The following is a 14633-nucleotide window of genomic DNA, read 5'->3' on the forward strand; positions in this document are numbered from 1 at the left end:
AGGGACACAGTAATTTGCTTAGCTTTTTACCAAAACATGTTAAAAGCATTGCTTTTTTTAAATTTTCTATGCAGCATGTTCTTTGTGTAGCTGATACTTTAATAAGTTCTGGTCTTTTAATTTAATTTTTTATTTGAGAGAGAGAGAATTAATGCACCAAGGCCTCAGCCACTGAAATTTAACTCCAGATGCTTGCATCACCTAGTGGTATGTGTGACCTTGCACTTGCCTTACCTTTGTGCGTCTGGCTTGTGTGGGATCTGGAGAGCTGAACATGGGTCCTTAGGCTTCACAAATGAGCACCTTAACTGCTAAGCCATCTCTCCATCCCCAACTTCTGCTCTTTTTAAAAAATATATATATTTTATCAGGCTGGAGTGATAGCTTAGTGGTTAAGGTGCTTGTCTGTGAAGGCTAAGGACTTAGGTTCAATTACCCAGTAGCCACAAGGTGGCACATGCATCTGTAGTTCATTTGCAGTGGCTAGAGGCCCTGGCATGCCCATTCACTCTCTCAATCTATTTGGCCCCCTCTCTCACTTTCTCAAATAAATAAATAAAATATTTTCTAAAAAATATGTCTACTTATTTATTTTCAAGGACACAGAGAGAGAGAGAATATGAACATGGGCATGCCAGAGCATCTGATTTTATGTGGGGACTGGGGAATTGAACCAGGCCATTAGGCTTTGCAAGCAATTACCTTAACCATTGAACCATCTCTCCAGCTCCCAACTGCTAGTCTTTATAATAAGTATTTTTCCATTGTACTATGCTAGTAATTTCTCAATTAGATTGTCTTACTTATTCTTTAAACTTACATTTACGTTCAGATGACTTAAGGCCACATCTTCCTTTTGTAACTTCATTAGTAGCCATCTGAGGTCAAAGAAGGGAAATTCTTTCTAACAGTGATGCAGGCAGAATGGAGGGACACATTACCTCAGTGTTCTCCCTTCATTAGCCACCTCATGTTTACCTTAATTAAACCTTTTATCAATTCACATTAACCTAAAACATTGAACCTTAATTGCTATGACACAATATTGCTGAATCCTATTCTCAAGTACTCTCCTGTGCCCCATTAAACCAAAGGAAGGGGAGGAAGCTAAAGTTTCTTAATATTTTCCATCTAATGGCACAATAGAGCTGTCTATGAAATTAATGAGTATATGAAAAACACAGGCAGATTTTATTTTAAAATCTTGGGTTATCAACTTAGCTTCAAAGTTAAATTCTTAATCACTTCTAATTCCTAATATGAAGTTCTTTCTCGCATTGCTCAATCTTATTCAGTTTTACCTAGTAGATGTTCAATAACAGTACTTAAATAAACAAACACTGTAAAAATGTTGAAATAATTCTCCTGTGGTTTTCCAATCTTTTATCAATGGAACCATTTCCTCTTTTGTACTCTTCAATACAATCCCAGAAATACTCGTGTGTGTGTGTGTGTGTTTGTGATGTATTTCATTCAAGTAAAACCAGCATGGAATGGAACCTAGTAGGCTTCACCCTTTTCATTTTTACCCGTCAAACTCCTCAGCCCCTCACAAGTACCAACAAACCTTTGAAGATCAACTGGGATGTATGGTGGAGTAACACATGCTTATTTTGTTAAATGAGTTTGGGAGAGCTCCATGGAGAGTGAGAGTCAGCCCCCACCAGATGAGTGCTCAGCTGGCAAGTTCACAGAATAGACGTAAGGGCCTGCCTCTCCAAAGTCAATAGCCAATTTCCACTTCATAGTGAACTGGAGGCAATGACTATTGAGAAGTCAGGCATGAGGAAGGCACAGAGGCATGCAGTTTTGGTTTCTGAGTCTTGGTTTCCCCTCTTAAAGCTATAATAATTACCCCTCAAGTGTTGCATGGGCTCTGGCCTAGCAGCTGCTTCTGCTGGGAAGATTCCTCACTTCTCAGCCAGACTTTTGCTTGTCCCAAATTATGTGTGTCATTCAGACATGTCATTGATGCCCTTCATTATATCGAATCCTCTGGTCTACATTGGGTTCTTCAGGCTAATATCAGAGCTCTTTGTACTTCACCCAAATTGGAGGAAGGTCTCACAGCATTGGTATTACCCCATCTCATCCATCAATCCCACTAACTGGTCATTTCACTGAAGACAACTGCCAAGCTTTGTATCCTGAAGCTAAGTGTTCTGGACAGACATGACATGCATATATATATATATATATATATATATATATAAAACTTGAACAAATTAGTATGTCTTTACAGAGATCACAGAACTTATACATCAAAATTAAGGGTAAGGACCTTTGCTTCCCTTATTATGTGACTTGGGGAAAATTACCTAAAGTTCTGGAGGCACAATCTCAAGATCTACAAAATAGGAGTAATAAGATACCTGCTTCATACAAGGACTATAAAAATTAATTCAATTTTGTGCATTAAAAATATGTAACATGGGGCTAGAGAGATGGCTTAGTGGTTAAGTGCTTGCCTGTGAAGCCTAAGGACCCTGTTTCAAGGCTTGATTCCCTAGGACCCACGTTAGCCAGATGCACAAGGGGGCACATGTGACTGGAGTTTGTTTGCAGTGGCTAGAGGCCTGGCACGATCCTTCTCTCCCTCTCTCTCTGTCTCTCTCTCTGTGTCTCTCTCTCTCTCTCTCTCTCTCTCTCTCTCTCTCTCTCTCTCTCCATCTTTCTCTCTCTGTCTATCATTCTCAAATAAGTAAATGAAAATGAAAAAAAAAATTTTAAATATATGTAACATGGGCTGGAGGTATTGTTTAGTGGTTAAGGAACTTGCTTGCAATGCTTAACGACCCAGATTTGATTCCCCAGTACCCATGTAAAGCCAGCTGCACAAATTGATGCATGAGTCTGGAGTTTCTTTGCAGCAGCTAGCAGCTCTGGCATTCTAACTCTCTCTTTCTCTACTCCCCCTTTCTCTATGTCTATCTTGCTCTCCTTGCAAATAAATAAATAATTCTTTAAAAAATTGTAACACTAGGAACTATGAAGATGGATCAGTCAATAAAATGCTCTTCCATTAAATCATATTGATCTGATTTCAGAAACCAAGTAAAAGCTGGGTGCATGCTTAGTATTCCAGAGCAGAGACAGGAGGACACCCAGGACTTGTTGGCCAGCTAGCATTACTTCGGGTTTGCTGAGTGACACTGTCCCCAAACAATAAGGTAAAGGATGATTGAGAAAAACACACAAAATTAATCTATGATCTCCACAGACACACACACAAATATGCATAAACATATACAAAAAATTTAACACTAAATTACTAACTAAAATATGAACTCAAAGAATATTATCTATGAGAATCATGGTAGTGGCTGATGGTTCTGGTGTTTATTGTAATGTTATCTGTCTGTATGTTTTCTATCAGGGGCTTGAATCCTATTCAGTAAGAGTCTAAGATAGAGAACCAGATGCTGTCCCCTCTACCACATACCTAAATTCATGCCCAAGACCCCCATGCCGTGTAACATGTGATTACACTTGCATTCCATGGTGGCCTTCTTCACATATTCCTTAGCAGGAGGAGGTGTGGCAGTCTTGCCTAGTAATTACATTCTTCTGTACACAAGAATTTCAGCACAGTTTGTCAAGCCTTTGATGTCACTTTATAAGAGTCTGCTGCTTTCTTCACTCCAGGTTATCCTCTGTGATTGGTATTTTAGCACATATAACAGGGAAGAAGAAAATTCTTTAGTGCTAAAACACAGATTTCTAGAGATAGCTGGAGTACAGGGCCTTCCAACAGCATAGAGCAAGGTGTTAATTCTTCTCTCCACCCGCATGCCAGGGTCTAGGTCTCCTGAAAAGCAAGCATGAGTAGATCTTGCCCAAGGGAATCACGGGTCATTCCAACTCACAAAGGCTGACATAGAGCTTTCCATGGAAAGTCACAGCTGTCCCTGTGTGCCAGTGCAGGTCAGGCCAGAGGCAGTCGATGCCTTCCCTCACTGTCAGGTGGAACCGCCCTGACCACCTTTCCACAAAGTAACTTTTACAGTTTCTGTACCAGATAGTATCGTATTTGGTGTTTATATTTCCTCAACATCGAACCACTTTTCTAACCTAATGGATATTGACTATCTGTTGCATATCAGACCCTTTTCTAAAGATTGCATAGCTGTAATTTCACTCAAACTGGAACACTACATGACAGATAACATTATTCTCATTTTTCAAATGAGAAAACTGAGGTTTAACAATAGTAAATAACATGCTAAAGGATAATTTAATTTAATTTAATTTAATTTGTAAAACAAAACACTGAAAGTTTAAACTTTTAAAGTAAACCATTTCTAACAAATTTTTTTAGAATAAGTTTTGTGGTTAGGTATGCAAATGGGCATAAGACATATAGCAAGTGATTTCTTACAAGTAACCAAACAAATGAGCGTGATATATGTGTATGCATATCTATAGAGCATATATAAAGTATTCATATGTGTGTGCACACATATATAACATATAAAATATTCATAAGTTCTTAGACAAATATGAAAAAATGATATTTAAGAACTTTGTTGGGAATAACTTGATTCAAGGGAATGGTAGCATTTTCATGTATATGGCAGATTCTTAGGGTTTGGGTCAGGGGATCCTGACTACCTGGCAGGAAGCAAGACTGAACATGGCCTTAAACTCAGTATATAGCCAAGAATGATCTTGAATTCCTGATCTTCCTGCCTCTCCTTCCCAATTGCTGGAATTAGAGGTGTGTGCCCATTTACATGGTGCTGGAGATTCAAACCTTGGGTTTTATTTTGCTAGATTAAGCACTTCTGCCGACTGATCTACATGTCTAGTCCTCAGAACGTGGATTTTAAATCAGAAGTTCAGCATCTGGTCCTGATCCTGATCCTGCCGTGAACATGGAAAAGTTATGAAATTTCTTCTTCTCTGGGATGTTTGTTTATAAAATAAGACTAAGATAGACTAGTGGCCTGTAGTGACATTTTAAAGTCTGAGAAAAATATGAACAACTAGGATGACTTTTCTAGATAAAGTAATTTATTTTTTAAATCAGTGGAGTGGGTTGTTCTTATGAACAACATATTTTTTCTACTTTGAGCATCCTCACATGGTAAAATTCAAGCATGATGCATATTCATTAAGATTAAGGGGTAGGTAGTTTTCTGTTGCAGAGAGGTAGTTAGGGATACAGGCTCAAGAGAACAAAGATGCCAACCTATTCTGCAAGATTAAAGTGGGGATTATAGAAGTGTAATTCCAAAACCTCTCCATGCCCTACTTCAGCATGAAAAAGTTAGATTGAGTCACCATCCATTACCTGAGTGATTTTAGGGTCTTAACTTTTGAGGTAGGCACACATTAGGGTTATAGATCACTGGAGGAAGGTGTCCACCTCCTATATTTCTGGTAACATTAGAAAGGGAAGAACCACTTCCTCCTGACCAGAGTGGAGTCTATCGACCCCTCACTTGGTTAAGAGTCCTCCTCTACCACCAGACGTGCTAAAGAGGTGGGAATAATAATTATTCCTGTAATGACATAAGGACTTAAACCTGCAGAAGCAGATCTGCACTACTGAGCCAGCCTGCTAGTTTGAGTTGTAATTCAAAAGGACTCTTGTAACTTTTCTTTTTTTTCTCTTTTTCTTGTTTGAATGTCAGTTGAAATCCTGAGAATGTTGGCCCTGATACATTAGGCTTTTCCACCTTTATATTACTAGCTCCAAGCACCTGATTCATCAACCCTTCTTCTCTCTGCTTTTTCCTTTTTATCCCAGCATTTTTTCAAAGGTGTTCTGTGGCAAGTTCTGGAAAGATATGAACACGATGCTGCTTAAAAGGGGATTTTCTATCCTGTGATGTTACGGAACAATGGGTTAAAGAATTGGATAAGTCTATTGACTGGAAAATGTTTAGAGCCTGTAGAATAGTGATATTTATTGTGAATTCTCCCAAAAGACAAGGCATCAAAGGCTCCCAAGTTATTAACAAGAGCACCTGGCCCTCCATGTTGCTTCCAATTGTAGGGAAGAACACCTAGTCAAGGGACCCATGTTCAGCTGAAAGAAATGTTCTCAATACCTCCCAAAATAAGAATAAATCATAGCAGTGGACAAAGGGAAATTGCTATTTATTTTATAACCATTAAAACTGATGCTTTGTTCAAATTACCAAAACTATGATCTTTTTTTAAAAAAAATTACAGAAGAAACCTCAGTAAAGAACACCTCACAGTACAATGGACAGTACAAAAGTTTCATGCCAATTTTTGATAACCATGCATTTTTCCATTACAAATAAAGGCAACTTGTACTAAGCGATCTATATTCAATGATTACAACAGAATAATTAAGACACTTGGAATTTGAAGAAGTTTACAGTAACCAAATTTTGTCTATCATTCCTACACAGTAAATCCAAAATATAATAAAATGTCTACAAATATTAAGACTAAAAAGTCACACTCAGAATTGTCTCAAATTGCCTGCTGTTGGGGGCTGGAGAGATGGCTTAGCTGTTAAGTGCTTGCCTGTGAAGCCTAAGGACCCTAGTTTGAGGCTCGATTCTCCAGAACCCACGTTAGCCAGATGCACAAGGGGGCGAACGCATCTGGAGTTCGTTTGCAGTGGCTGGAAGCCCTGGCACGCCCATTCTCTCTTTATATTTGCCTCTTTCTCTCTGTCTGTCGCTCTCAAATAAATAAATAAAAATGAAAAAAAAATTTAAAAATTGTATGCTGTTAAATGTTTGATCAACATGGACATGAATGCTTATGCCTCCCAACTTGTTTAGATTCCAATTTAGTATGATCAAGGAACAAAACTCTTAAAAGAAAAAGATTTAATACTGTTTTTTTATTTTTTACATAATAATTTGATTAGACTTGCAATTTACTTTTTATTACTTTTCACATCATCATGTGAAATACCAACTTGCCAAATGTTTTAAGCTTTCACATTCTGGGTTCAAGTTTCACTTTACCCAGTGAGAAAAAGACACTTTTCACTTAAGACTAGATGATCCTGGAACAAACTATTGAGAGAAAAAACACAGACACACTCTGACACTAACAGCTTTTCTTTGTGAAATAGTCTATGCCCGCCAGGGCTTTGACAAGTTCATGGTTCTGCATTACCACCGATATTTTTCATCATAATTGTATGGTAAATTCCAATGTGTTTTTAATCCTGTTGACTACAGATATCTGAAGCCATAAAAAAAAAAAAATTGAAAAAACCTTCACAGCTCCAGAGTTGTCCTCTTCATGAGGCAGAAGTACACACAACATTCATGTTCAAACATGGGGCAAGGCAAGAGCCTACTATTTTATTACTAATGGCTTCAAAAGGTTGTTTTTAGGGTCTAAACCAAGAAATTTTAATTTTATTGACATTACACATGTTAAAACATCAACTCTAAAATATGGGCAAGTTAGCCAGGAGAAGGGGAGTGCCCTGTCTAACAAATCAAACCCTCTTCCAAACTGCATTGGAGAGATGTGGCTGCTACTCACAACAGTACTCAGGTCAGGTCTCACCCTCCATTCACCCTATAGATATGCTTAAGATTTATGCCAAAGAGTCCATGTTTCAGATTTAGCTTCTTTTAAACCTTAAAATAGTATTAGTTTAGCCTCTGTGAAGGATGATGAAAGCACCAAATAACTCCACTAAGCTCTAAGACTATTTATATAATACTGTAATATGAAACTACACCACTTTAAGTCCCTGTGAACATGCTCGATAAGAAGTTGGTTTTCATTTCGCAATAAAGAGCTGCAACTAGAAAGTAAATAACAGGGTAACAGGGGACCAAAGGAAGAAAGTTTAAATGACCCCTTCATACATCTGAACTTTTGACTACCTGCAGATTAACTCAATTAATTCCCCCATATTGTAGCAATCACACTTAGTAACAACAGTTACAAACAAGCATCTCTTAATATTACATTTAAAGCAGAAAACATCAGAGCTACTTGCCTTTTGGCAATTTCTGTGCATTTCCCAGAGCAAATGCAATGCTCCCACAGAGAAGTAGACAAGCCAAGCTGGAGAGCATGTTGCATTTGTCTGCTCACGCAGGGAGAGATGCTGCTGGGTGCCTTGCAGCCCTGGAGCTGCATTTAAGTGGACAGACGTCTCCCAGTGACAGAGGCAGGCTGCTGCATGAAGTTGTGCTGTGAGCTTACTCACAGGGGGTGGAGACAAGATGACATCATACCCTTTCACACACACTCCAAAAAAAAAAAAAAAAAATAGGCACACCAGCAAAAATATATCATCACATTTCCCTCTGAGATGCTGTAACTATCTCTTCTCTCCCTTCTGTGATATAAAAACTGAAACTACAGCCAATCTATATTCATGAAAGAAGTATTGAGGCAACTTTGAAACCATGAAAACTCTGATGATTTGCTTCAAAGAATATGAAAAGTATATACTGAAAATCATCAAAACATTACAAATATAAAATGAAACTTTATTAGGAAGGAAACTGTTTCTAATTATCCAATCAACTAATCCAATTCTTAAGTGGAAGTAAATTATTAAAAACACACTTGGAACTATTCTGTAGCTCCGATGTTATGAGAAACATGTAAGAGTAAGTCCAAGGCTGAGCAGCTGTATATTGTACACATGTGTGTCTATACAGTTATGCACACAAATGTATGCATCTATGTATTCCACAGAGATGGGAGCAAAGGCAGAGGCAGCACATGACCACCAGATCCCTATGCTGGGCTGGCCTCTGCAATAGCATTTGCTATGGAGGCTGTATAGGAACTATAGCATTAACCCCATTTTACTAGTAAGAAAAAACTATGTGTTGGCTAACTTAGAAGTCCTGGCCAAGCAGGTATATTCTATTGACTCTATTAATAATTCAAACGGACTTGGAAGAGAAGTGACTGTGGTATTGATTTAGAGCCCACTTACCAGTCTTGAACAAACTTCTTTGATATGTTATCAATATCACTTATACTTCAGAGTTTGCTTCATACCAGACACGGATTTAATCAATTGATACATTATTAAGACATATATTCCTCAATATCATCTGTGAGGAAGGCATTGCCATCACTCCTATTTCAAGTACAGAAACAGGTGAAATAAGAGGCTCATTGTCAAAGCACCCATAAAAACAGAGTTAGCATTTAAGCAAACCAGGTAACTCAAGAACTTCTATTCTATAGATATATGGTTTTTGTTTATTTGAGAGGGGGGAGGAGAGAGAGAATGGGCACACCAGAGCCTCCAGCTACCACAAAAGAACTCCAGGTGCATGTGTCCCCTTGTGCATCGGGCTTATGTGGGTCCTGGGGAATCAAACTTGGGTCCTTTGGCTTTGTAGGCAAGCACCTTAACCACTAAGCCATCTCTCCAGCCCCATTATTAAATTTTAAATTCTAAAATAGAGATGACAATATAAATTTTATAAACTTGCTAGCAGCACTTTTTAAAATCAGTTACCACTCTGCCCAGCATACCAGCAACATTGATTAAATGGAAGTTGCTGAAAACAACAATAAATGACAATAACAAAACCCGTAATTATGAAGAATTCTAACAAGTGCATTTACCTGTATCATGCAAGTATGTGTCATGTCCTCCTACATCACATTGTCCCAAATATAGGTAGGTGGGCTGGGTTCATAAATAGTTTGCTATTTGTATATTTATATTGACTCTTTGAAAAGAGTTGATTTAGGGCTGGAGAGATGGCTTAGCGGTTAAGCGCTTGCCTGTGAAGCCTAAGGACCCCGGTTTGAGGCTCGGTTCCCCAGGTCCCACGTTAGCCAGATGCACAAGGGGGCGCACGCGTCTGGAGTTCGTTTGCAGAGGCTGGAAGCCCTGGAGCGCCCATTCTCTCTCTCTCCCTCTATCTGTCTTTCTCTCTGTGTCTGTCGCTCTCAAATAACTAAATAAAAATTAAAAAAAGAAAAGAGTTGATTTAGCCAGGCATGGTGGCACATGCCTTTAATCCCAGCACTTGGGAGGCAGAGGTAGGAGGATTGCTGTGAGTTCGAGGCCACCCTGAGACTACATAGTGAATTCCAGGTCAGCCTGGACTAGTGTGAGACCCTACCTCAAAAAACCAAAAAAAAAAAAAAAAGAAAGAAAGAAAGAAGAGGTGATTTTATAGTGTTACTAAAGCTAAAATAAGAGCAGTTAAAGGGAAATGTAACAGTTTAATTCTACAGAGTAAAGCTCACTAAAAGAAAAATTTGAAGAGACAGCCCATCTTCCAAATAAAGTATAAGGAGGCACATTGTTAAAGTCATTTGGAACTGGCCAGGCTCAAGCTCTCATCATAGGAATGTTCTGGCACTGGCTTTGGAAGAGACTGGGTTATTTAACAGGTCTTTTCATCTCTGATTTTCTACTTGAATAGTTCTCTCAAACTTGAGTTTGGACACTCATCCAGCTGGCCCTGCAGGTTCTGATTCTATATGCCATTACCATCAAGTTAAGCCAGTGAGGCCACAGTGTTAGCAGGAAATGACAGATTTTTTTAAAGAGGGAACAAACCCAGCAGAAATATTGAAAAGGCAGCTAGATTTTCAAAACAGCATAAAGTGCTGGTGTGAGAGTTAGGTAATGGAATTCAAGGATCAGCCTCTGTTTGGCTGGCAGACCAAGTCTGATCCACATTATTTCAGTTTGGAACTGAGTAGACACTAATTAAATAGAGCCCAACCTCATTATTTTGTCAGGAAAAGATGGTGTGCTACCTTAGTAGAATAAACATTTAGTGGAGACACTCACAGAATGAGAGCTGTGCTCAGGTCAGGGAGGGAGAGTGGCTTAAGAAAAGGACATCTCAGATAGGGAATTCCACTTTCCTAATGAACAGAAAGAGTTTTGTCATCAGAGTCTCAGCCCAAACAGGAGGTGAACATTTCAGAACTACGCATGCCTCTTCAGATGGAATAAAACCTCAGGGCTTCAGGCACATAATCATTGGAAGATTTTGGACTATTTTTAAGGAAAAATTGACCCTGACCTTGGGCACATTGGTCATGACTGTGGAATAATTTGTGTATCCCTATTAGGTTTCTCAGTTTTCACTAGAAAATGCCAGCTCAAGCCCTATTCCTTAGGCTCCAGTGTCTCATTTACTTGGAAATGTAGAAATGCTAAACTGGATACTAGCAAGATTTCAAACTTTCAACTTCATAATATTTGTAAAAAAAAAAAAAAAATCGGGCTGGAGAGATGGCTTAGCAGTTAAGCGCTTGCCTGTGAAGCCTAAGGACCCCGGTTCGAGGCTCGGTTCCCCAGGTCCCACGTTAGCCAGATGCACAAGGGGGCGCACACGTCTGGAGTTCGTTTGCAGAGGCTGGAAGCCCTGGCGCGCCCATTCTCTCTCTCTCCCTCTATCTGTCTTTCTCCCTATGTCTGTCTCTCTCAAATAAATAAATAAAAAATGAACAAAAAAAATTTAAAAAAAAAATCTTGCTGAAAGAACTTTAGGAAGAACTGCTTGAAAAACACATACAATATATTTACATGACATGTATGCACAATAGTCTGTGAATGCAGGACTCATGCTTCTTTTACTTATCACTGTCCTCAGTGAATAGAAGAATTCACTAAGTACATCAATAAATGTCAAATGAAACACAAACTATCAACCCCCAGAAAATCCTCTAAAGGTTTATCCTAGGTGAATCCAGAAAATGCTTGAGTGTGACAAAGTCTCCAAGGAAGCCATGTTTCCACACATCTTATAAGGAAAGGCACTACTGGCCTGTGCTCCAGACTATCTTTTCAAGAAAATGTGTTGCAAATTGCACCTGAAGATGGAATTATGAGTAGATAATGTCTCTTTCTGGGAAAAGATAATGCATCGTCACTTTCCACCATAAAGATGCAAGTCCTCGACGCTCCCTAGGTGTTCCTTCCTGCAATACAATCCATGGCATGTATATGAGCCACTCAAAGAGTTGCTGTGTAGGAACTGAGAGTCCCTCTTCTAATGAAAATATCAGTATTCAGACTATAGAATATGTTTTCCTTTGTCTTTGCAAAACCCAAGAGTCTTGTATCTCATGCCAGCATCTGTGAGCTATCGATGCATGCTTACACATAGGGTAAAATCTCAGACATTGCACAACAGTATTGGTCCACTTTAAAATGTGGAAATAAACTCTATGTTAATAGAGTAATTTGATATATTACCTACAATGAAGTTCACTATGAGAATTAGCCATGAACCCTCTATTGTGCATATTAAGATAGTGGCTTGACAACTGTATTAAATTATATACATTCTCTTTATGAAAAATCTAGAAAAAACCTGATTGTTCTTTATGTCAAAAACCCTGATTTTTTTCCCTGTACAACTGCATTAATTTTGCGGCACTGCCACCAGGTTTCCCTTTCTGTGTAGATTGCTAGAAAACCAGAACCAAATACCTTTCCCACCCAGTGTATAGTTTTTTGTGATGTACATTTGTTAACACCATTCCTGATTCAATTTTTCATCACACACCTATTTTTTTTGCTTATTTCACTTCGAGTCTTAATTTATGTAACTTTCTAAGTTGTTTTCATTTGTTTCTGGGACAAGGTAAAATACACCAAACAAACCTCATGCACAGGAGCTATGTCAAAAATGTGTCAATATATGTGAACTTGTAACCTGAAGGCCTATTCCATTGTTTCTCTTCCTACAAACAGTATACCCTAATGGTATTTTGGTACAATTATTACATGGCATCATTTTTTTGTTTATTTTCTCTTAGGGAATGGGATGAAATCCATGTATCTAGAGGTCATCTATAGCACAGCTCTAAGCAAGTGTCCTATTTTTTCAATCATTTCATATTGGGCGTGTGTTCAATACTAACTCCACTCCTTCTGATGAAGCTCCCATCACATATGAATCTTTAAAATCTTGGAAGTAAATTCTTTGCAGCTATTTAACCTATTAGTCCAATTTTATGAGTCTACAAAGTTAGAAACCATGGTAGGGGATTTTTAAAAGCTTATATATTGGCAATTAACAATATACAAAGGTATGCTGTGGTTTTTAGGGAATGCTAATAAAATACTTTCAACATGAATAATATTTTGAAAAGTGAAACCTGGTGTTCCATGTTTTCAGCCCAAATCTCATTTCTATAGTTACTGTGCTGAATAAGACTTATGATCCAATTGGACAGGCATCCAGCTCCAATGAGGGTACATTTGGTCAGAGCATGAAACTCTTCCACAATGGTTTATAGAGCACAGGAAAGTACTAAGTTATGTTTATAGGTCATTTTTCAGTCTGTCTAAAGGCATCTTGACCTCTAGCTTTTTAGCTTCACTGTCTTGAGGTAATTAGCAACTTATGCTCATGAAACAATGTAAAGAACCCTTTCCACCAGTTGAAACAGGCTTGTTCGAATATTCCATCCTAAGCTGTGAAGTTAGTCTTCTGTCCTAGTCTATTTTCTGATGCCACAACAGAATACCACAGAGTGTGACATTTGTAAAAATAAAATAAAATAAAAACAGAAATGTGCTGATTATGAGTCTAGTGGCTGGGATTTTCAAAGCCAATGGGACCTGGATCTGGCAAGAGTCTTTGGCTGAATCCTGAGGTGGTGGAAGTATCTTGTGGGAGAGAAAGCATGTGAGAGAAAGAAGGGAATGGATCCATTTTTGTGGGGCTTGCACTTTATAATAAGTAGCTCACTCACATGACACTGACGTTGACCCATTCCTGAGGACAGACCTGCATGAACTAATTGCCATCTCCCAACCGTGTTGCCCTGGGAACTTGTATTCGTACTTTTACATTACTGTGAACAAATGTCCAACCAGAAGCAGCTTACAGAAGGAAAAGGGTTTACATGGCACAGAGTTCCAGAGGGTAAAGTCATCATGGCAGGAAAGGCATGACAGGGCAGTGGGAGCCAAAGCCACCAGGCTGACGGGGGCAGGAAGCGGACTACACAACTTTAAGAGCGACCTCCACCGCCCGTTTTCTCCAGCAAGGCTCCACCCTCAAAAAGTTCCACAATTTCTACAATCTTCCCAAACAGTGTCACTTTGCTGGGGAGTAAATGTCTACACATATGAGCCTATGGGGGCATTTTACTTTCAAACCACCACAGGGTTTAAGTTTCCAACTCAATAATTTGAGGTATACATAGCACTTTTTTGTTTTATCTAAGTCAAGCTTTAGATCCTGTTTTCCTCATGGGTTTGTTAAGAACCTACCCAAACTAGTATGGGTGAAAGGGTAATCTTTTATCTGAACTTTAAAGGATGTTAAAATGTGTAAAGAGATCAACACAGAGAAAAATTAACTCCTACCAAATCAGAGAGCCAGAGTCTCAGAGGCCCCCAACACCTCATCACTGAAGCAGACCAAAAATGAACCCAGCATGGCTCAGGGAAATTTTGCTGAAGAAGGGACGGAAATCATGTCAGAGCCACATGTTGGGTCATGATATGCAGAGACTTTTATCCTCCTGTGGGCTAACTCCACAATGCACGACCCATATACATCAACAAGTAGGGGCCATTGGGGAGGGGGGTAGGTCACGGATAAGCCTAATAGTGGTACCAAACTGCCTGTATTTGCTGAATAGAAAACTAATTTAAATTTTTTTTTTTAATGTGTAAAGGGGCTCCCCTGTGAGGCTGCGGACCCTGAGCAGCG

General features: G+C 38.9%; 1 protein-coding gene across 1 annotated transcript in view; it reads right to left on the reverse strand.

Annotated features, from left to right (window-relative positions):
* LOC101599825 (ABI family member 3 binding protein) overlaps positions 1 to 8104 on the reverse strand; it is a 257292-nt gene extending 249188 nt beyond the window's left edge. The window contains exon 1 of the mRNA XM_045148002.1: positions 7955 to 8104. Coding sequence (XP_045003937.1) covers positions 7955 to 8033 — 79 coding nt within the window. The 5' untranslated portion in view covers positions 8034 to 8104. The remainder of the gene's footprint in view (positions 1 to 7954) is intronic.
* Positions 8105 to 14633: the final 6529 nt, after the last annotated feature.

The sequence above is a fragment of the Jaculus jaculus genome, chromosome 4 (genome assembly GCF_020740685.1).
Source record: "Jaculus jaculus isolate mJacJac1 chromosome 4, mJacJac1.mat.Y.cur, whole genome shotgun sequence".
In the NCBI taxonomy this organism is placed as follows: Eukaryota; Metazoa; Chordata; class Mammalia; order Rodentia; family Dipodidae; genus Jaculus; species Jaculus jaculus.